Here is a 24,324-nt window from a genome sequence, read left to right on the forward strand (position 1 = left end):
GGGATTGTCGGTGGGGGGGTTTTGAATGTACAGCACTCTCTCCCACCTTTAAGACCACGACTGAGGTGCCCTTGAGCAAGGCGCTGCTGTGATTAAAAAATAAATAAATAAAAAATGGCTGCCCACTGCTCTGAGTGTGTGTTCACTGCTGTGTGTGCACTTAGGATGGGATAAATGCAAAGCACTAATTACTAAATGTCACGTCATAAATGTCTGTTTGCAGATTGAAAATTTCTACAGTGGCTTCTGCAAGGAAAACTATTTCATAATCCGTCATCCAGTATAATCTAAAATGACTTCATGCTGTAATTCTGCCATGGGGGTGGAGCTGACTGTCATATAAATTGGCCCGGAGCTCCATTTCATCAGAATCTTCTCCTTCAGCGACAAGACCATCTCTTCGCTGACTCTGTGATGCAACAAGAAGCCAAGCAAAAAGCACAGCCTACTCTTCTGCCGGCGGCCCCTCCATCTCAGTCTAAGTTGCCCAGCGTAGACTCAGAGCTGATTTGTGTTCTCACGTGCCCTGTGGAGGAACTTTGCCTTGAGTGGTTGGCCCCAGAAGAGCCCGTCCTCAGACTCCTTGATGAATGGTTCCTGAAAGGACAAAGTCATGCTTCCTCCTGTCAGCGTCCAGCTCCTCTCATGCCTGCGGTGCATGACGTGCTCAGCAAAACATGGCAGGCTCCGTATTCAGCGCGTTAACCCCTTTACTGCTGCAGCATACACTGTCTGTGCTTCAAGTGTTTCAGGCCAAACTTTTCCGGGACATGGACGAGTCTGGTAAGGATCAAGGGGCCTTCTTGAAACTGCATACGCCGACAGATCTGGCCCTGCACGTCACCAAGGCGATGACGCTGGCTGCATAATTGGCCGTGCTATAGTTGCACTCAAATCGATGGCTGTTGCTTCAGAGTTTAATTCAGGGAACTGAGGTTATGTGAGTAACTGGAGAGATAGCACGGCCCTTTTAGCCCCTACTTATAAAGGCCAAAGCTATAACTACACGTTCTGTGGATGATTTTCTTCAGTGCCTTTTAAAATAATTAACTGAAAGTGTATTCTGACAAAATGATTTTTTTTTCTCTGAATCCTTGAATGCATTACCCATGACAGTTGCAGTTAAAGGGCTTGGGACTTTGTATTCTCATGGTGCCATTAGCCAGTCAGAATCGCTATGACACAATTTCCTGTTCAGTGATTAGTCATACTCACCTTTATGCTTTAGGTGGTATGGCTCATAAACAAGTGTGTCCAGAACTGAGGGCAAGAACACATACGTTTTACATCACACACATCTTACACAGAGATGAATGGACAACTAACAGCTTTTTTTCATGTATTATAGACCTCCTTGGTCTAGCTTTGGCACCAAAGTTGGTTTTTAATTATTATTAATAATTAATTAACAAAATCGTATTTCTCAATAATTAAAGAAAAAATGTATGCTTTTATGGTTTATGTTTTTATGCTTTTATGGTTGGTGCTGCAGTGATGGTGTATTTTTGTAGGGCAACTCAGAAGTTAGCATCACCCTGGTTCCTTCGGCAATATAACGGAATTGATTACTCCACTGGCTTTTGGATTATTGCAGAAAATAAACTATTTGACTAACAACAGTTTATGATTCTCAGATGTTTTGTTCATTATGAAAATCTTCAGTAATTAACACAACCTTTATGAATTTTGTGGTCCAAATTCCATTACCACATTTTTCAAGACAAGTATAAGGATTATAATATTTATTTTTTAAATCACAAGGTGTGTTACTGATGTAGAATGAAATGTGAAAACGTGTTGACCTTAAGGATGCTCGCATGCATCCTCTTATTGCACATTTCTTGTCAAGCTTGTGTTGAGCTGGGACTCTCAATGAATCTTTCTGAGGCATTTTTAACCAGATGTTTATGTAATTTTCCCCCTTGTTTTTGGAAGAGTTATAGGAATATTTGGACAGGCCCTCTTTCTATGGAAGAGTTTAGTGAACATCAGTTTCTGTGAAAGCATACAGCATTACATTCATCATAGCTGAACACCCCACACACAGACACCATGACAAATGATGCAATAAGCCAACAATAAAAGCAAGTCTGCCAACTGATCTTGTTCATATCAGTCCATTTGCAGTCTGAATTCCCTCCTTTATAGATGCAACGATTAATGGTTTCATCTTACTTTTGCAAGTGTGTTTACAACCCAAACCAAGAGAACTGGCTCTGATTTACAGCTGAGATTAAAATAAAATATCCTGTAGTTATTCTTTCTGAGACATGAAATTCTCTATTTTTCTTTTACCAGATATATATATATATATATATATATATATATATATATATACTTATAGGAAGAGAAGGGGAGGGAGACCAAATAAAATTACAGTGTTGTGACAAATGTTACATAGTCCTTCATTCTGAAGTTGTCACAATATTGCTAGATATCAGTAAATGCAATTTCGGAGGATTTATGCTGGTATTTGTATTGGATCTCACAAACAATATTTATACATTGCATATAAGGGTGTTTGGGCCCTACTGTGGTGCCTCATGGGTTGTTAAAAACAGAATTTCTTCCTTTATAAAAACCTTTTTTCATTTATGCATGTAATTTATTTAATTTTAAAGGTATATATATATATATATATATATATATATATATATATATATATATATATATATATGTGTGTGTGTGTGTGTGTGTGTTTTACCCTTCTTCTAGACCGAGACATATAATCCTAAATTATGAAAACTGTAACAAATAGTAGTTTTGGTAGTAGTTAAATGGTTAACATTTGAAATGTTACATTATAATAATCCAAACAAACAGATGAAAAACGTCCCTCTGTTGTGGCATGATTTCCACCCCAACCATTTTTTTTCTTTTCAAATGTCTCAAACATAATTTCCAATGCATTGTAAATTTCACAAAATGAGTGAGGATTTGTGAAATTGAGTTATATTTTTCTAGCACTTTTTACAAAAGTTAGTGGAAAAGTGAACAGGGCCAAAAGTGGCCATAGAATCACCAATAATCACAGAGTAAAGTTTTCTTAGTAAAGATATAATTGACTATTTACTGGTTAATTTTAAAAAGGCTCTGTTTGACTGACACAACCTTTACTTTCTTTTCTGAAGCTTTCTGGAGCTCTAGACGTGCAGCCGAATGCTATTTTGGTCTCTGTTCTAAAAGAACAAAAAGCTTTTTGCTCAATGGACTGAAACAACCAGCCTGGAATATTGCTGGTTGTTCCTCCATGGACAGCAGATAAGAACCTATCAATCTTAGCTTTTGTCTGCTCGCCAAAGTTTCCGTTATGACACAAAACAATGTGCTGGTTGTTTGGTCTTCAAACCATACAAAAGCTTGCAGAAGAACCAATTTCCGTAGACTGTCATCAATGAGGAACTCATTTTTTCTTGCTCTATTCATTTGGAAATACAAACAACAGAAGAGGGAGGACTCATTATCTGCCTGTCTTGAATTAAATACACCTGAAAACCTGGACAATGCTGAACTGAAATAAGAAAACAAAACAAGAAAGAATATTTTGGCTGTAACAAGACATAGATTATGCCTTGATGTATTAAGCTTGACTGGATTCTAAAGAGCTTCATAAAAGAGACATTTACAGTATATAATAACACTTCCTCCAGATTTCCTCCACAAAATGCATTGCAGAAACAAATATTTCTAGAATCTGCTTACAAAGAAAATCTTTCTAAAAAGAGTAAAACTAAGCTCTTATTGGTAGCTTATAATAAACTTCACATTGTCAATGCTTTACACTTAGCAGTTTAAGGGATATTTTTAAGAAATGACAAATTTCAGGCCTGATCACTACGCCCCCCACAAGTGCTATGCACTTTTAAAATTAGCCAATGAATGAAATGTGTGCAATAAAATGTCAGCTTATTTAACAGTGGACCATGTGATTGCTAAATTTCCAGTGATATATTACTAGTAATCAAAGGAAATAAATGGGACTGACATTCCTTTAAGCAAAACATGAATCCCAGTACAGTTTTGAGCAAAGGAGTTGCTGTTATTTATTTGCCCTCTTTCAATTCTGTTGGGATACTTAATCATTAAGTAAATTGGGCTCATTTTTCAAGAAATATTTCAAACGTAGGGAAAAACAAACTAAAAACAAATATCATACAAGTCCAGGCATTTAAAATTACTTTAAATTACTCAAGCATAGAATGTTTCAATTAGGAAACCTAAAGCATATTAGCACCTTTTATATTGGACATTTCCAATGTGCAATCCATGGCAAAATCAAAGATGACCTTTGAGTTAGATTGGCCTCATGACTCTAAATGTGATCTGTACCATACCATGCAGTGGAAAAGCACCATTAGAGTTTTTTGCATCCTGGCATACAAATATAGCACTGCATAATGGCAGATGGCATTGTTACTGTATATAAAGAAATCATTCAGTGTTAGGAAGATACAATCTGCAGCTTCAGATACATTAGGGACACTTTTACTATTTGAAAGTTTGAAGGAAACATCTTTAAACTATGCAACTGACTACTTACTGTGAAAACAATACATACATTTTTAGTCTTTCTACTTCAAAACATCATATTCAATGTGTTACTTACCAATTCTTTGTAATAACTTGTTAAATTCACTAGCAATTTCTGAATTCTGAACATTTCTGATCCAATCTACTTTCAATGTAAAATAAAAATGAAATTAAATTCCATATAAAATTGATGTCCTTATTTTTATGTTTGAAAAATCTTAGGGGACAGAAAATTATTTAAAGAATGTCAACCCATGTCTTAAGACCAAGTAGAAGATTATTTTTTGCATAAAACGATAGCAATGCATTCTCTATAAGGCTCTAAAACTAACTAAACAATACTAATCTTCCCTCCCTTGAACAAACTCAAGGAAAACATTTTTAGAGAGGCTTAATTCACTCTTGGATATAAAGAGCAGACTAAGCAGCTGAAACCACTGTGGACTGGATTTATAAGACTATTGAAGAAAGCCATTTCAAATTAAATTCACCTTGCACCAAAGTAGTTGTAGCACTGTTAAGACATTACTATAGACAAATCTTACACCCACCATAAACAATCTTTAAAATTCAATGTAATTCTCTACAAGAAATTTATTAGGATGGCTTTGCAGTACAACAGGTTTATGTTCACACTTTTGAATTAAAGAAAGTAGATTTAAGAGGATACAAAAAAAAAAAAAAAAGGATCATATACCATATGGCTAATGTTTCATAATTCAATTCAAATCTAAAAAAAGAAGGGGGGGCTGTTAACAATGCAGCTGTGGACAAAGGAAGTGTCTCACTCCTTCCTGCGCTTCTTCTCATGGTCATAGTCCTTGGAGCGCCCACTAGTGGACGCCCTTTTGGAGCCCCCGTGCTGTTTGGCTTCTTCCAAGAACTTGTCCAAACCGAAAGGATCCTCCTCAAACTGCACAGGCCCATCCCGGCGGGGGCCGTGGTCAGCACCTGAGAACTCCCGATCAGGAACAAACCTAGAGAAGGACAGGACATGGTTAAATTGTGTGCACCAGAAGTAAAGGTATTAGTATTTAGTAATGATCACAATAGCTTCTTACCTAGAATGTTACTCAAATCATTAATTTCTTTAAAAATGTTTTTTTTTTGATCTGATGTTTTTTATTCTTTTTATGCATGCAAATATTCAGTTCAGGTGTCTCCATACCTGTTGGTCTGCATGAGTGTGTCCAGGTCATCTCCATACATGTCCTTATCTGCACTCTTAGTGGGCCTGTAAATATTCTGTGCCATGTCTCTGCCACCTCTGAAGGGCTGATCATACACATTATACATCTCATCCTCTCCACCAGCAAAACCACTGTCCATCCCCTGTAAAACAAGCATAGAATGAGTTTCATACCTATAGAAAACAAGGCAAACTTACAACTAAAAAGTATGCATCTAACAGACATTTCTGATTACTGGACTTGGATTTTTTTTACATTTCAACTTTAAAAATGTTTATGCAATGACTTAATTTCCCAGTTTAAAAAACATTGATTTTTTTCCCATTTAGACCATTAATTGGCATAAGTCATGCATTGGCAAGTACTTCAGATTTAAACCAAATCGTAATATTTTGTGGTGAATGATGATGAGCAGGACTCTAGGAATTCAATATTTGATTAGATATTAAATGATTTTCTGCTCATAAGTTCTTAGACTGATCAACAGAAATGTTAGGGGCAGATCAATTTCTTACATTGAAGAAAGTTAATATATTCTCCAAAAGGCTAGGAGCATTTATAAGAGAATCATAGATAGGTTCCAAAAGGTCTTTGTCTTAAACACAGATAAATCATGCACAGTAAGATCAACATTATTACCATTAAAAGTTTAGTTTTATTTCATGTCAAATGCACACCTAACTAATCTAAACCAAAAGGCAAAAGTACCTTCCCATCTTAATGATCTCCTTACTGACCTAAAATCAGTAATCTGAGATCAGCAAAGCCCAAGGGTTGATTACCTTGTTTTGATTGAAGAGTCTCTGGTCATACTGAGCCTCACTGGAGGTACGGGGGTTCGGCTGGCCCAGGGCAATGAGCTCACTGATGTCCCTGTCCTGATCTCTTTGTAGTTTCGACCTGAACAGACCAAAATCACACTGACATCAGTTAAACTCACACTTATCACACTACATTAAACAAGTCTCAAACTGGGAGTTTGGGGAATTGTCACACGAACATCTTTTGAGGAAAAAACATGAATAATTAAAGCGATTACAACTACAGGTTAAATACATTTTAAGAAGCATGACAAGCTTGTTCTGAACAGAGGATGCATCAGTTTGTTTCACTAAAAGGTGCCGGATGTAAAATTTAACACCTGCGGGACTCGTGTGAGATCACAGGACAGAAAATAACGCTAAATCATGCAAGTTAAAGTGGAATGTGTGCACCAGTTCTACCAGAACATAAATGATTTAGGGCAAAAGTATAAAAAATGCATGCACCTCTTATCAGGGGCGGCTCTGGAGATGTTCCTGTCGTGCTGCCTATCTTTTCTCCTCTCGTGACGGATCTCATCACGCTCCCTGACTTCTGTGTCCTCACCACCTGAGAGGAAATCAAAGACACAGATGGTGATCTCGCCAACACATCTGACAGCACACTCGTGACCTGACATGAGGGTTCAGTCAAAACCAGGGTCAAGACCAAAATTCTTTTACTTTTTCTATTAATAACATATTCAATATGAAATGTTATGAATTTTAAATGATAAAATGCATGCAGCAATAACTATTTAATTCATTGTTATACATAAATTTATAATATTGTGTTAGATAAGATGTAAAAGGATGATTTATACTGAATCATTCATTTTAAATGGATTACATGTTATGCTACTTAAACTTAAACTCAAATTTAAATAACTCAATCCAGTTTGATACCAAGTTGCTATGGATGCACGATAAATATCAGCTGATATTTATTGCGCATCTTGTCAGTAAAGCTGGTTCGGTAATCAGTGGTAAATCTCTACACGTGCGTGATTTTACACGGAGCAGCATTTACTGCAGAGCCGTAAATCACTGACAAGCTGTGCCAGACCACGATCATACTTTGCGCAGCTTGTCAGAGAACAAAGGCTCCGTGTAGTAAATGCTGTAGAGATTTACAGCTGATTACAGAACCAGCTTTACGGACAAGATGCGCATTAAATATCAGCCGATATTTAACGTGCATACCTACAAGTTGCCTAAGGATTCAATTAAAATGTAAAAAGCAATCCCAATTATCACTGTAGACATTCAGTGATGTTGTATGTTTTTCTACCTTTGTCACCGTGGGCTTTGATACCAGCTCTCCTGTCCCTGGCCATTTTAGCCAATTCTCTTAGCTTCTCCTCTTTCTTTTCTTTCTCCTTCTGGGCCATCTTCTTTTCTACCTGAGCTCTCATTTCCACAGCCTCTCTGGCCTGCACACATCACACATCAAAAATATCAGTAACAGTCTTGCACACACATCAATAAAAACTAAACAGAGTTAAACAAATACTGGCCAACACACAAAATAATTGTATTTATTAATTTTGTATTCATCGGGAACTGTTTACATTGTAAAAAGTGAGCATTTCCACCAGGAAGAAGCTAGAACGGTAAATTAATTAGTCTCCAAATTGATCACAGAAGCCATATGACTATTCTTTTACAGATGTCACCCTGATATAAGAGTTAACTCTATATAGTGCTGCAGACATCATTTTGGTCTGTGAAACTGTTCTCTAATATTAAGTCCTAAAGATTTCTTAACTTTCTAAAATTCAGCAAACTAAGCAACACAGGATTCAGAGTGTTAAAGGAAGGTGTTATACCTTTCTGTCTGCAATGTACAAAGCCTCAGCCAGCTTGGCAAAGTTCTCATTGATGTGGACGGTTTGAAGTCCTCGTCCGTCAGCAGCCAAACGCTTGTCCAGCGGAATGGTATAACCCTGAGAAACAACAATGGGAGATGTAAGAAAGCAACATATTCATTGTCAATATATTTAACCAACAATAAAAAAAATGAATAATTGATGGAGGCTCAGTGATACCTTTGCATTCTTCCAGTTGGATATACAAGGTGGAATCTTCCACTCCTGCTGTTCTTTCACGGTCATCTTAAAAAAAAAAACAAAAGGAGGAAAAACTCTTTGAGGTTAGTTAAGATCTCAGAAATATTTCCTCCAGACAGGTTTCTGTCGATTCTGAGAGTAAACAAAGCGGGTGACTATCGATGCTGGAATCAATAGTTGGCAGAAGCCAAACTCCTACCTTTCTGCTTGGAGAGTGCATGACTGGAGCAGGAGGGGATGGAGGTCCACGAGGAATTTTCTTATTGATTCTGTTAGCAAAAACACAAACATTGAGTTTCCTACACAGCTCACACTCACCCTCTTAAAACTAAGATTAAGGCGACATACTTGAACCGCGGAGGTTCCATTGGATCCTTCTGCATTTCCACCATACGGATGACTCTCTGTTTTGCTCCGGAGTTAAATGCGAGTCCTTGCTGTGAAGGGGTGTACCTTTATAAAAAATAACTATATATTAGGGCTGTGCAATATTGAAGAAAAATGTGATACCTTGTTAATAAATGCAATATTCAATTGCTTAAAGTGTGTAAAATCTATTTCAATTAAATAAAAAAAAAAAAAAAAAAAAAAAAAAAAATAATAATAATAATAAATAAATATATATATATATATATAAATTATACAACCAAATTGTTTCACATTCTTACTTGGAAAAGAAAGAAACAGTATAATTTCTGAAACATCTTGCAATGCAAAAACAGCTGCATCTATTCCTACCTTATAAAGAATGATTGCACTGAATAATTCACGTATAAGCTCCACTTTTCTTTTTCTTAAATCAACGGAGCAGTTTAAATAATTTGCTGTGGTAATCAACAACAAAATGTGTATAGTTTCAGATAGTTTATTGATCCCAATACATTTATTTATACTCCAAAGGCAAGGTCATTTGCAGTCGAACTGCTCTTACCTGATATATTGTGCTGGGGCCAGTTTGTCTGCAGCACGTACCGGCATGGCGGCAGCAATTTTCTGTGAGACCTGTTTCTCCAGAGCTGATCTGGTCTTTTCTGTAAGCTACAGCAAGATGGAAAAGGGAGAGTTGTATCATGCTGGCTTGACTTCATAAGTGTGAGAAATTCACGAGGATTATTGCTTGATTAAAACCAATTTAAAGCGACTACAATAGTACCAATAATGTTTATACTGTTTAACACCAATCAAGAAAAACCCACAGTTTTAAAGTTAGTGATTTCAGACCAGGATTTGTCAGACACTCCTGTTTAAATGAAGCCTAACAGATTTGCTTCTGTTTACTATGTCATTACTCAAACTACAATATTGAGAGAATTTATTTTAATTAACTTTTTGTTCTTTGTTGACCTCACCTCTTGCACAGCCTCTTCATCGGGTTTCTGCAGCTCAGGATCATCTTCGTTCAGCACTTCCTTAGGAAGCATGTCTGTGTATTTACTGAATACGACCTGTTCCAAAAATTTTTTAAAAAAAAAGGTATGATATCATATCCTCTTCAGCTTTGAACCACTGAAAATATGAACAATTTAACAACACAAGAAGATGATGCACCTTGTCTTTGTTTTGACCTTGCCTAGCAATGGCATCATATTTGATCTTGCCCTCTGCATCCACCTGCACTGCCAGAGCGTTGGAGGTCCTTTTCTTCCTTCCCATTTCCAGAGGAAACTGGGCCACGTGGATCTCTGGAAAAGCTCCTCCATCTCCAAAGTCCTTTAAAACAATATCAAACATAAGATTAGCAAAGAAATTTACATGATTTCAGCAGAATAGGAAACATAACACCTGCCACCAGCCAAATAAAGGTGCTTTTTTCACAGCGGCAGATAATTTTGACTCATTTACCTATCACTATAATAAAATGTAAATACATTTAAACATTTTCAAAAATATATACTGTATGTGTGTGTCTTTATATATACACAACAAATGTACACACTGAACACACATTATATAACAAAAACCTTTTATTTTGGATGTGATTAATCATTACCCAGCACTAATTTATATAAATATCGCCTGTGCAGTACCTCTAGCGATCGGGGCACCCATGATTTTCTGAAGCCGTAAGGAGGTGGTTCTCTGCGGGTGGAGACCAAAGCAGTGGACTGGGACCTCTGAAGACGAGACCTCTCCTCTGCCTCCAGCTGGTCCTGGGACAGTTGGGTGGGTGCAGGGAGAAAACTAGAAGTGAGGAAAATAGAAAATATTAAATCATCGTGTGATCCCTATATATTGGATGTAAGTTTACATCCACACAAATTAGCATATGGCGTATGATATAGAAAATTTGAACTCCGCGTTTTTCAACCAGAGGAAAAAAGATTTCAAAGGCTTAACGTTAGTTATAACAAACGTCGAACTGCTACGTACAAGAGGTACCTACTTCCTCTACGAATGGAGACGTAACAAATATTTAAAACCTTTTATAAATAATTTTATAAGCATCGATGTGGATGAAACAGACATTTTTCACGTATTTGATATTTATCTTTGTATCAAAAATGTTATTTCATTGCTTCGCTGTTGACGTAGCATTAGCTTCTTAGCATCGCTGTTATACAAAGAGCCCAAGGCCGCAGGCCTCAGCGTCAAATAAGAAAACTAAGCTAATGAAGAACGTAAATTAACTACAAAAATCATATGTGGATAAATGAAAACACGTTAACCTCTTTATATTTACCTTTAATGCAAAAGCACAAACATAAAACCATAAAAAGAAATCCAGTACGACTTACCTCGCTAGCGACATGTTGACTGTTTCTGTGCGCTCTGACGTCACGCCACTGAAATACCGTCTCGCGGTGTTTGGGGAAGAGAGGGATAATTCACTGGATAAATTAAAAGAGTACAGCATATAATTATTTTATAGACATACTTACATGCAGGATGGTAGGATGATGATGCATCAGTCAATGTTTTATTAATATTTATTTAATATATATATATATATATATATAGTACAGACCAAAAGTTTGGAAACACTGCTCATCAAGCCTGCATTTATTTGATCAAAATACAGAAAAAACTGTTATATTATTACAACTTAAAATAGTTTCTATTTGAATATACTTTAAAAATATAATTTATTCCTGTGATGCAAAGCTGAATTTTCAGCATCATCACTCCAGCCTTCAATGTCACATGTAACATCCAGTCTATCACATGATCATTTAGAAATCATTCTAATATTCTGATTTATTATGAGTGTTGGAAACAGTTCTGCTGTCTAATATATTTGATGAATAAAATGTTAAAAAGAACTGTATTTATTCAAAATAAAAATTCTAATAATATATATTCTAATAATATATTTTCTTTACAATCACTTTTATCAATTTAACACATCCTTGCTGAATAAAAGTATTGATTTTATTAAAAAAAAAGAAAGAAAAAAAATTACTGACCCCAAATTACTGACCAGTAGTGTATATTGTTATTACAAAATATTTATATTTTAAAAACATAGCTTCTTTTTTTTTTTTTTTTTTTTTTTTACTTTTTATTCATCAAAGTATCCTAAAAAAGTATCACATGTTCTGAAAAAATATTAAGCAGCAGAACTGTTTCCAACTTTGATAATGAATCATCATATTAGAATGATTTCTAAAGGATCATGTGATAATGATCCTAAAAATTCAGCTTTGCATCACAGAAATAAATGATAATTTAAAGTATAATTAATTTAAAAACAGTTATTTTAAATTGTAATAATATATCACAATATTACTTTTTTTCTGTATTTTTGATCAAATAAATGCAGGCTTGATGAGCAGAAGAAACTTCTTTCAAAAACATTAAAAATAGTAATGTTGGTCTGTACTGTATGTATGTATATATATATATATATATATATATATATATATGTGTGTGTGTGTGTGTGTGTGTGTGTGTATATATATTTATATATATATAATTATTATTATTATTTTTTTTTTAATGTCATTGATATAAAATACTAAATCAGCTATTCTGCTTAAATTATATTTTGACAAATTAGTTAAGTATAAGTTTAAATATTCAAACCATGCCACTTAATTCCTTCTGTGCCAGTTCTGCATATTACTAAAAGGATTTAAACGGAACCTTACGCTTACATTATTATTATTTTTTATTATTATTATTTTTTTTACAATGTTACATTTAACCTTTTTTTCTTCTTTTTTTGACAGAAAATTTGAATTAGAATTAGAAAATTATACCCAAAACAATGTCTCACAATTTTTTATATTTAAATGAAACAACAAAATTAAGAAAATCACAGCTATTCATTATACCATACAAATTTTATTTTTTTACCAGCACAATGATTTAAATACTAAGTAACACCACTATAACTTTTCTTCTATAAAAATAACGTGTTATCGTTTTACACAAATTATTTGACATAAGATAAAACTGAGAAAACAGACATTGTCATCAGTCCACACCAACTTCAACAATCACATCTTGTTCGTCCTCCTGTCAATACATCACTTCCTCAGCTAATGTCTCTTTCCCATCCGTCTGCATTAGCCTTCCTGGATATTTCACTGGTTGCAGATGACAGATTGAGGGTTAATTCACAGGGCTGCCGAGCTGTGTGTACCCCCAGGATACTGATGTGTTGGACTCCTACACCCTGTGGTAGCACTGAGAAATGAGGCAGTTTAACTTAAGAAGACAGTTACCATTATCTCAGCAAAAGGGCCACAAGGGACTCCTCCAGCCATGCCAAATGTGAGTTTCCATTTAAAACTACCCACGTATTCTGCCCTCAGTAAGACGCCCTGTTCTTCAGATAGACAGATAGCTTCCTTCTTCCAACGCTTTGGGTCATTTGTAAATGTTGCCTTTATTGCACACCAGTGTATTGAAAGAGACAGTAACTAGATCTAATAGAATATAGTAATGGTAATTATTGTGAATTCAATCCCTCCACTCATCAGTCATCTGCCCCAGTAGCATGAAAGTATATACAACAGACAGGTGAGCAAACAAAATGAAACTAGCCCAAACCTGATAACCAAATTAAGTTTTTGGAATTTTCTGATTACTAATGATACTCATCCCTTCTTTCAGAGCTCACTAATCTGACGCCCCATTACTGTTTCTTTGGTTTCTGATAAATTTATGCTTCTTTATTCCCCTTCTGTATTGGTGGAAAATTCTGTCAGAAAATCCACCAAAATGGAAAAAGTACAGCAGTCTGGCCACCTAAAACGATCTGGCAAAAAAATAGTTGATAGAGTGCACCGACTGTGACTGTGAGTTAGTGGGGCTCAGTCAGAATACTGTGAGAAGCATTTCTCAGCCTGATCAACAACAGGTAGCCTATTAAGTTCTGATCATGCTGTTTTAACAGAATAATATAGAGGTGTAATGCCACTCCTTCAAGTTATCAACTGAGCAAGATCGTTAGGATACAGAAGAGTGGACCTGCATCTTGGCACTGATCCTAATGCTGTTAGGAGTTATCGTGCATGTCATGCCCTGGCTTTTTATTATTGACACAAAGCCCAGTTTGCAGTTTATTCTTGCCAAGAACCAGCCACTGAGACAGAAAAGTTCTGACTGCATAAAATTGGATTGTTATATAAAAGTATCTGAAATATTAAATAAAGCAATATTAAACTTCTATGAATAAAACTCATGCAATCAATTTTAGCAGCAGTGTCAGTCCACAATAAAACAAAAAACAAATGTTTTGTATGTTTTGAAGCATGGCAGCTGGTTTGTGCTGGTTTAAGCTGATCCTTAGTTGGTTATGAGCTGGTTTAAGATAGTCCTGAGCAGGAGCTAGTTGCTAAGGACCATCTTTGCACAAGAACATAACCAGCTTAAAAAAGCCAATGACCAACTAATAACCACTTTAAACCAGCTCAAAAAAGCTGTCATGCTTCAAAATATACCTAACCAGCATATGTGTTTTTTTTTCTACAGGGTTGACAATTGACATACAGTAACATCATGCACAGGTGACCAGTGCTTTATGCAACAGTACCATTCAGCCTTGAAACAATTCAGGTGGGACATTGCTTTCTTTGCTTTAATGGTGTTTGTGTTGCACATAAGTAAACTTTCTTTAAAGGTACATTAATTTATGCGAAAAGCAAGTCGGACAAATATATTATTTGATGGCAAAAACCTTGTAAACCTTTTCTCTGATGCATCTTTCCACAGATACAATGAGAAAACATCTTTAACCAAGTATCGGTTTTGGACAATCTGTGTTATTGCTGGGGACAGTTCTGAAGCTCTGTCAGTTAGGTCCTTGCCCTGGTCACCATGTCGTCTCAATATAACAAGATCAGACAGGAATTTTGTGGAAGCCAGGCATGATAAAAGGAAAAGCAGTTTCATTTCTTTCTGACCAGACATTTATTTTTGTGTTGGGGCAATATTGGGATCCCTTTGCGAAATGAATCTTCCAAAAATTGATAGTTGATAAGGCAGGATGAAATACCAATTAAAAATGCTCAAAGCTGTGTTCACTCCAATCAGTAAGCTTATAGTTTTTGACTTTTCAGTAGAGGCAGTTCATGTATTAATGAAGTATCTATATTTTCCTTATTGAGGAAGGATTAACTGTGGATTAACACTAAGTCTACACCAAGTGCCTACTATTGGGGCAGTTTCCCGGACAGGGTTTAAATAGACAAGAGTAGGCTTAAAAGGTTAGTTCACACGAGAATGAAAATTCAGCCATTTTCTAAACACCCTCGAAGCATCCTAGGTGTATATGACTTTCCTCTTTCAGAATAATCCAATCGAAGTTATATTAAAAATTGTCCTTGCTCTTCCAAGCCTTTCAATGGAGGTAAGAGTGTGTTTATTGTCAGCAGTTCAGAAGACATGAAATAAAGTTCACGCATCTGTAATAAAACGTCCCTCACACTGCTCTGGGGGGGTGAATAAAAGCCCCCTGTAGTGAATCCATGCATTTTTGTAAGATAAATATCCAGATTTCAAACATAATAAACACTTTTTTATCACTTCTGACTAACCAGAAGATGTGCAGACTGATGTCATAGTTCGTCAGCACTGCATGGTTAGTGACGAGCACGGAGAGAGAACAAAACAAAATGCTGGTCACGAATTAGAAGCACAAAATGAATATTTGTAAAGAAAATAAGCCATTTCGAAATAAGCCAAGAGACTGATTTTCCTTTACTTTGTTTCCTTTACTCCTACATTTCCCAGAGTCAGTAGAAGTGAGAAAAAAAGTGTTTATTATGTTTGAAATCTGGATATTTATCTTAAAAAAACACAAGGATTTGCTAAAGGGGGCCTTTATTCACCTCCCCCGAGCCACGTGAGGGACATTTTATTACAGATACGCGCAATTTATTTTATGTTTTCTGAACTGTTGACAACAAACACCCTCTTACCTCCATTGAAAGGCTTGGAAGAGCAAGGACAATTTTTTTATAACTTCGATTGGATTATTTTGAAAGAAGAAAATCACCTACACCTAGGATGCTTCGAGGGTGAGCAGAAGATGGACAAATTTTCACTATGAATAGTTAATCATAGTTTGAAAAATGATTTACTGAAACACAATCAAGTCACCTTTATTTATATAGCGCTTTTAACAATATAGATTGTAACAAAGCAACTGAACAACATTAAATAGGAAAATAGTGAGTCAATACAGCAAAAAGGCAGTTCATCATTGAATTCAATGATGTCAACATCCAGCTCAGTTCAGCTTAAATATTATCTGTGTGTATCGAGTAGGACTTCTCTTTTACCGGCAACGCCACCCGGGGAATTTCACCCCGAGAATAGGATTTGACTAACTCAATAGTTAAACCACCAAAATACAAAAAGCACACAGGTTTGAATTATACATGAAGCCAGAGACGTAGTTCCATTAAAAGACAATTTTATTCATACAATGACTAAAAAAACAAGCATAAACCATACACCCTAAAATAGGGGAAATGAGTGCTGAGGCCTTACCAGTGGAGATGTAAGGTCAAGGGGTGTGGGATCTCAGGGGAGGATTCCCCAATCACACGTGAACACTCACACACTGTAATAAAAACCCCCCAAAATAAGCAAACAAGGGAAAACACAGCACACAAGAAGAGACACCACCACCGAGGACACCGACACCACCACTTTCGGCACTCAGCACTGTGGGAGAGAGAACAGTCAATTATTGGGGGGACTTAATAGCAGCCTAGAGCCTAACAAAAAGAACCAAAGTTTAATAAATCAAAGTTTCAGCAAAAATGACAGTCTTTATCAAAACTTAAAGAAATATAAATTAACCAAAAGAATCACTTAATCATAAATGTAACAAAAACCCATAAACATAGACGGCAATCTCCACACACATTAAGGAGCACAGTCAGTCCATCTGTGTCACAAATCACTCAAATTCAGCCCTCCTAGATACCCAATTGGGCAACAGGTCCTGGTGCTGGAAGGCACGTAGTGGCGTTCAGAGCTTGGAGTAAGCTCCTCTAGCTATAACTGGATAAACAGTCTACAGTTAAAACAATAGTTGAGACAAAACAGCAGCGTGACAGGGAAAGGAGGGGCTGGTGCAGATACCAGTGCAAGCGAAGCGGTTTACAACCCTGACGTACACAAACAAACCAAAGTCAGTAACGATTTGTGATTAAAATATACACGCAATGACAACTAGTATACAGTTGTGGCCAAAAGTTTTGAGAATTACATAAATATTAGTTTTCAAAAAGTTTGCTGCTAAACTGCTTTTAGATCTTTGTTTCAGTTGTTTCTGTGATGTACTGAAATATAATTACAAGCACTTCTTACGTTTCAAAGGCTTTTATCGACAATTACATGACATTTATGCAAAGAGTCAGTATTTGCAGTGTTGGCCCTTCTTTTTCAGGACCTCTGCAATTCGACTGGGCATGCTCTCAATCAACTTCTGGGCCAAATCCTGACTGATAGCAACCCATTCTTTCATAATCACTTCTTGGAGTTTGTCAGAATTAGTGGGTTTTTGTTTGTCCACCCGCCTCTTGAGGATTGACCACAAGTTCTCAATGGGATTAAGATCTGGGGAGTTTCCAGGCCATGGACCCAAAATTTCAACATTCTGGTCCCCGAGCCACTTAGTTCTCACTTTTGCCTTATGGCACGGTGCTCCATCGTGCTGGAAAAGGCATTGTTCTTCACCAAACTGTTGTTGGATTGTTGGAAGAAGTTGCTGTTGGAGGGTGTTTTGGTACCATTCTTTATTCATGGCTTTGTTTTTGGGCAGAATTGTGAGTGAGTCCACTCCCTTGGATGAGAAGCAACCCCACACATGAATGGTTTCTTTACTGTTGGCATGACACAGGACTGATGGTAGCGCTCACCTTTTCTTCTCTGGACAAGCCTTTTTCCAGATGCCCCACACAATCGGAAAGGGGCTTCATCGGAGAATATGACTTTGCCCCAGTCCTCAGCAGTCCATTCACTATACTTTCTGCAGAAGATAAATCTGTCCCTGATGTTTTTTTGGAGAGAAGTGGCTTCTTTGCTGCCCTTCATGACACCAGGCCATGTTCCAAAAGTCTTCGTCTCACTGTGCGTGCAGATGCACTCACACCTGCCTGCTGCCATTCCTGAGCAAGCTCTGCACTATTGGCACTCCGATCCCGCAGCTGAATCCTCTTTAGGAGACGATCCTGGCGCTTGCTGGACTTTCTTGGACGCCCTGAAGCCTTCTTTACAAGAGTTTAACCTCTGTCCTTGAAGTTCTTGATGATCCTATAAATTGTTGATTTAGGTGTAATCTTAGTAGCCACAATATCCTTGCCTGTGAAGCCATTTTTATGCAACGCAATGATGGCTGCACACGTTTCTTTGCAGGTCACCATGGTTAACAATGGAAGAACAATGATTTCAAGCATCACCCTCCTTTTAACATGTCAAGTCTGCCATTCTAACCCAATCAGCCTGACATAATGATCTCCAGCATTGTGCTCGTCAACATTCTCACCTGAGTTAACAAGACAATTACTGAAATGATCTCAGCAGGTCCTTTAATGACAGCAATGAAATGCAGTGGAAAGGTTTTTTTGGGATTAAGTTAATTTTCATGGCAAAGAAGGACTATGCAATTCATCTGATCACTCTTCATAACATTCTTGAGTATATGCAAATTGCTATTATAAAAACTTAAGCAGCAACTTTTCCAATTTCCAATATTTATGTAATTCTCAAAACTTTTGGCCACGACTGTACATGCATACCCATCAAGGAGCTTCACACCAATAGTGATGATAGTACAGCTACACCAAGCCAGCAGCAAAACTCAACCCGGTTCCGTCACAGGAATGATCGGGTTTATAACAGGGAGACACTGCAAAAGACACTGCACACTGTAACGCCCATCCTAACGTAAAAAAGGCCTATAGATGAATAAAATTAGCCCATTGCATTACCTGTCGAATTACCGTGACTGCACAGCGGCCTCAAAAGAGTCAAGAGCTGAAATGTGCCTCCGGCAACAAAAAGTAAGGAGTGTCAATAGGGAACCCCTGTCTATATAGCATGCAGCTAAGTCCTGATTGGTCCAGAGAGAGTGTGAGTGTGATTGAAACCACTGCGACCTATCAACCTGTTACAATCAGTGTGATTGAAACCATTGCGACCAATCAACCTGCTACAATCTACCCTAACTTTTTGATCGTCGCCCCGACGATGGAGCAACACAACAGGTTTGGCCTCAACTACTTCCACGGTCTAAAGAGGGCCGACACAGAATTAGCCAGAGGGTCCGGAAGGTTTACTGCACCACCCGCCGTTCCCCCCACAGCCCTTGGGAGGCGATTGATATTAGAATGGTGGCCTGCTGTTGGCCGGGCTGTCCGACGGACCACAACTTCACTGGTGTCAGAATAGGAAGTTGATGAAACTACGTGCGCAGTGCTGGGAGCCCCAACAGGGGACACTGGGTTGGTTTGAGTTTGTACTACCAAAGGAGGCTGCTGTCTGAGAACCAGCAGATCACAGTCACCAAAGTACTCCTCCAATTCAGAGTAATCTAAGGGGGGTGACAGAGAGGTAGCAGGACCACCAGAAAGGTCTATCCTGACCACAGCCTTCAACAGGGCACGATTAACATGCCTGGACTTAGTCGGATTGTCTACAGGTGCTATGGTATATACAGCTCCACCTTCGGCTGGTGCCCTCAGAACTCTATATGAAACAGGATCATACAGATCTTGGATCTTATGATGACCTCGGGTACTGAAGTTCCGTAACCACACCAACTGGCCTACTTTCAGAGGGTGGTCTTGAACATGCTGATCAAAATTCCTCTTGCGACGCTCGGCCGCACCCCTTAACCTTTCCCCAGCCCCTCACAGGCTATCCTTAAGCGGGTCTGATGTTCCTGGATCCATTCATGGGTGCTGCCACAGAGAGGATCTTGTACTCTACCTAGCAGGAAATCAACTGGGAGCCTGGGCTCTTGCCCAAGCATCAACAGAAAAGGGGACTCCCCAGTGGCCTGATGAGGGGTGGTGTTATAAGAATACAGCACCTGCGGAAGACAGGAAATCCAGTCCCGCTTCTGAGACACTGGAAAGGTGCGTAACAAGTTGTGCAGGGTCCGATTAAAGCATTCACACTGACCATTACCAGCTGGATGATATGGAGTGGTATGGGACTTCTCGATGCCATAGAACCCACAGAGCTGCTGGATCAGAGAACTCTCAAAGTTGTGGCCCTGGTCTGAGTGTATACGAGCAGGAACACCAAACTTTGAGAACCATTCCATCACCAAAACCTGAGCCACAGTGGAGGCTCTCTGGTCAAGGGTGGGGACCGCAAGCGTATACTTGCTAAACACATCGGTCATAACGAGGACATTTTCCAACCCATTATAAGTCGGTTCTAACATTGTGAAATCCATAGCTACGATCTCATTTGACCTTGAAGCCAGTAAATGCCCCATGAAGCTGCGAGCAGCTGGCTGGGTGTTCTTAGCCACTTGGCACCTCTCGCAGGCCCGACACCGTTGTGCAACTGCAGAGGACATACCCGGCCAGTAACATCGCCGACGCAAAAGCTCCAATATTCTTTCCACACCCTGATGACCATGGTCTTGGTGAACCTTGGTCAACACCTCTTCCCTTAAGGAAGCTGGCAAGATTAGCAGGGACACTGCCTCAAGGCCATCAGGGCGAAAGGCCTGGCGATACAAGACCCGTCCCTTTCCATCAACCGGTCCCACTGGCGGAGCAATGCCAAGGCAGGCTGTGAGACTGCCTTTTGCTCCTCACCACTGGGACGATTACCTTTCCGCCAGAAGACCAGAGCCTCTTTAATGACTGGATCGGCCTGTTGCAAAACACTGAGATCTAAAGGTGTATATTCTGGTAATGCAACAATAGCAGATTGAACTGCTTCAACTTGGTTTACTTGGGCATGCTGTAAGGAATCTGGGGAGTAATGTACCAGGGACCATGGCCTCTAGATCCTGAATGCCGGGTGGGTGTTGACGGGACAGATAATCTGCATTTCCATTGCTCCTCCCTGATCGATATTTGATTTCAAAATCGAAGGACGACAGCTGTGCTGCCCAACGTTGTTCAGTAGCACCAAGCTTTGCCGAGGACAAATGGCTAAGGGGGTTGTTGTCTGTAAAGTCAACACATTTGTGGCCCAGCAGGTATTCCCTAAACTTCTCAGTCATTGCCCACTTGAGCGCCAAAAACTCCTCTAACCTTGCCTGACTGCTCCTGGGAGAGCACTGCCCCAAGCCCCCCATAGCTTGCATCAACCTCAAGGATGAATGGCAAAGAGAAGTCGGCATAAGCAAGCACTGGTGCAGTAATGAGTTTGATCTTAAGTGCCTCAAAATTACACTGGCACTGATCCGTCCAATGTCCCCTCACAGACAGCTCTGCTCTTCTCTTCAACCTTGAGCCTCCCAGTTCAGCAACCAGCCTATTCAACGGGGCTGCCAACTTGGCAAACCCTTCTACAAAGCGGCGATAGTAACTGGCAAAACCAAGGAACGACCACAACTCTGGGATGGTGGTAGGTGGCGGCCAGTTCGCTACTACCTGCCCCTTACTGGGATCTGTGGAGACACCTTTTTCCGAAATGAGATGGCCCAAGTAGCGCACTTCCTGTTGGAAAAATGCACATTTACTAAGCTTTGCCTTCAGGCCCTGCTGCTGAAGCCTCCCCAACACTACATTTAACCTCTCTAGATGCTGTTCGACCGTGGAAGAGAAGACCACAATGTCGTCAAGATACAAAAGCAATGACTGGCACTGCTGGTCACCAAATATGCGTTGCATCAGCCTCTGAAAAGTGCTTGGGGCATTGCAAAGCCTAAAACGGCATACGATTCCATTTGAAGAGGCCAAATGGGGTGCAAAATGCCATTTTGGATCGATCTGCCTCAGCAACAGGGACCTAGTTATAGCCACTGGTCAAATCTAAAGTGGAAAACCAGAAGGCACCCATCAAGGCATCCAGAGACTCATCAATACGGGGAAGAGGAAAAGCAGCTTTCCTCGTTTTGTTGTTAAGTTGCCTGTAATCAACACACATATACGCAAGCTCCCATCTTTTTTCTTTACCAACACAATGGGACTGGCATAGGGACTGCTGCTCTCCCTTATTACCTGTGCCTCCAAGAGTTGGTTGATGTGGTCCTTGACCAGCTCATACTCTGAAGGAGGGATGCGCCTATGACGTTGCCAGACAGGGACATCATCCAAAAGAGGGATGTCATGAGAAATCAGGTTTGTACAACCCAGCTCCCCATCATGAGTGGCAAAGACAGGGGTGTAGTTATCCAAAAAGGACCGAACCCGGCTCTGCTCTTCAGCAGGCAGTGAGGACAAGTCCATGGCCTCAATCTGGTCTTGCACCCCAGGAGGAACAGCATGGGACCTTACCGCAGCAACAACAAATGGTACTTTGGTGACCCCTGCAGGCAAGCTGACAACACGGACCTTATCCAGGGTACCCACAACAGTACGAGGGTACAATACCACATCGATGGCCCCAACATTCACAATGGGTATATAAGCAGTACCCCCGACCACCTGAACCAGGGCCGGAGAAGCCAGAAGTCCAGCAGGCAAACCAGAGTCCAAAGGCTCGAACAGTACAGTACATCCAGAATACTGCACTGAACAGGTTGCAGTGATGGTCTTTATCATGCCACCAGGGATGCGGCAGGACTTCCAACCCCGAACCTTCACCTTGCTTAAAACTTCCTGGGGAGCCTTCTCGCTGGCCTGGTGACACCGTTGCAGTGCCTTCACAACAGGCTCTGGAGCCCTAGATACTGAGGGCAGATTGAACAAGGCCAAGCCAAGCTGGCCGAAAAGCTCTCTATAGCACCTGTGGATGATATTCATTCCCAATACACCGGGGACATGAAGTGACATATCACCGGGGGGATCTTTAATCATCAGTACACCGCACCTTGCCACGGACTTATCACAAAGTTTAACATCCAGCTCCAGATAGCCAATATAAGGGATGGCCAGCCCATTGGCTGCTCTCAGCTGCAGCCAGTGGCAAGATTGGAGTTTCTCTCTACCCCACGGCTCAAAATGCTGGAGGAAAAAACTCTCTGTAACTGTAGACACCATGGATCCAGTGTCAAGTCAAGTCATGTCACCTTTATTTATATAGCACTTTAAACAAAATACATTGCGTCAAAGCAACTGAACAACATTCATTAGGAAAACAGTGTTTCAATATTGCAAAATGATAGTTAAAGGCAGTTCATCATTGAATTCAGTGATGTCATCTCTGTTCAGTAATATAGTGTCATATAGTGTGCATTTATTTGCAATCAAGTCAACGATATCGCTGTAGATGAAGTCACCCCAATTAAGCAAGCCAAAGGCGACAGCGGCAAGTAACCGAAACTCCATCGGTGACAGAATGGAGAAAAAAACCTTGGTAGAAGCCAGGCTCAGTTGGGGGGCCAGTTCTCCTCTGACCAGACGAAACCAGTAGTTCAATTCCAGGCTGCAGCAAAGTCAGATTGTGCAGAAGAATCATCTGTTTCCTGTGGTCTTGTCCTTGTCGTCCTCTGAGACAAGGTCTTTACAGGGGATCTGTATCTGGGGCTCTAGTTGTCCTGGTCTCCGCTGTCTTTCAGGGCAATAGAGGTCCTTTCTAGGTTCTGATCCACCATCTGGTCTAGATACGTACTGGATCCGGGTGACTGCAGTGACCCTCTGATCTGGATACAGACTGGATCTGGTGGCTACGGTGACCTCGGAATAAGAGAGAAACAGACAAATATTAGCGTAGATGCCATTCTTCTAATGATGTAGCAAGTACATAGGGTGTTATGGGAAGTGTTTCCGGTTTACCTAATTAATGCAGCCTAAAAATCCTTTAACGGATTTGGATATTAAAAGCATATTAGTATGTTATGTGTAAGCCAGGTTAAAGAGATGGGTCTTTAATCTAGATTTAAACTGCAAGAGTGTGTCTGCCTCCCGAACAATGTTAGGTAGGTTATTCCAGAGTTTAGGCGCCAAATAGGAAAAGGATCTGCCGCCCGCAGTTGATTTTGATATTCTAGGTATTATCAAACTGCCTGAGTTTTGAGAACGTAGCGGACGTAGAGGATTATAATGTAAAAGGAGCTCATTCAAATACTGAGGAGCTAAATGATTCAGGGCTTAATAAGTAATAAGCAATATTTTAAAATCTATACGATGTTTGATAGGGAGCCAGTGCAGGGTTGACAGGACTGAGCTAATATGGTCATACTTCCTGGTTCTAGTAAGAACT

At 39.3% G+C, this 24,324-nt stretch overlaps 1 protein-coding gene across 1 annotated transcript; it reads right to left on the reverse strand.

The window, feature by feature from the left end:
* Window positions 1-5,109: 5,109 nt before the first annotated feature.
* Window positions 5,110-11,447, reverse strand: snw1 (SNW domain containing 1). Its single transcript, XM_059513231.1, has 14 exons — window positions 11,325-11,447; window positions 10,617-10,770; window positions 10,138-10,299; window positions 9,939-10,034; window positions 9,521-9,627; window positions 8,938-9,042; window positions 8,789-8,858; window positions 8,569-8,634; window positions 8,350-8,466; window positions 7,812-7,953; window positions 6,989-7,091; window positions 6,503-6,620; window positions 5,699-5,862; window positions 5,110-5,507 (listed from the first exon to the last, which is right to left on the reverse strand). Exons 1-14 carry the CDS (start codon window positions 11,441-11,443, stop codon window positions 5,315-5,317), a joined length of 1,716 nt encoding a protein of 571 aa, XP_059369214.1. The 5' UTR covers window positions 11,444-11,447; the 3' UTR covers window positions 5,110-5,314.
* Window positions 11,448-24,324: the final 12,877 nt, after the last annotated feature.

Source organism: Carassius carassius, chromosome 27, assembly GCF_963082965.1.
Source record: "Carassius carassius chromosome 27, fCarCar2.1, whole genome shotgun sequence".
NCBI classification, from domain to species: Eukaryota; Metazoa; Chordata; class Actinopteri; order Cypriniformes; family Cyprinidae; genus Carassius; species Carassius carassius.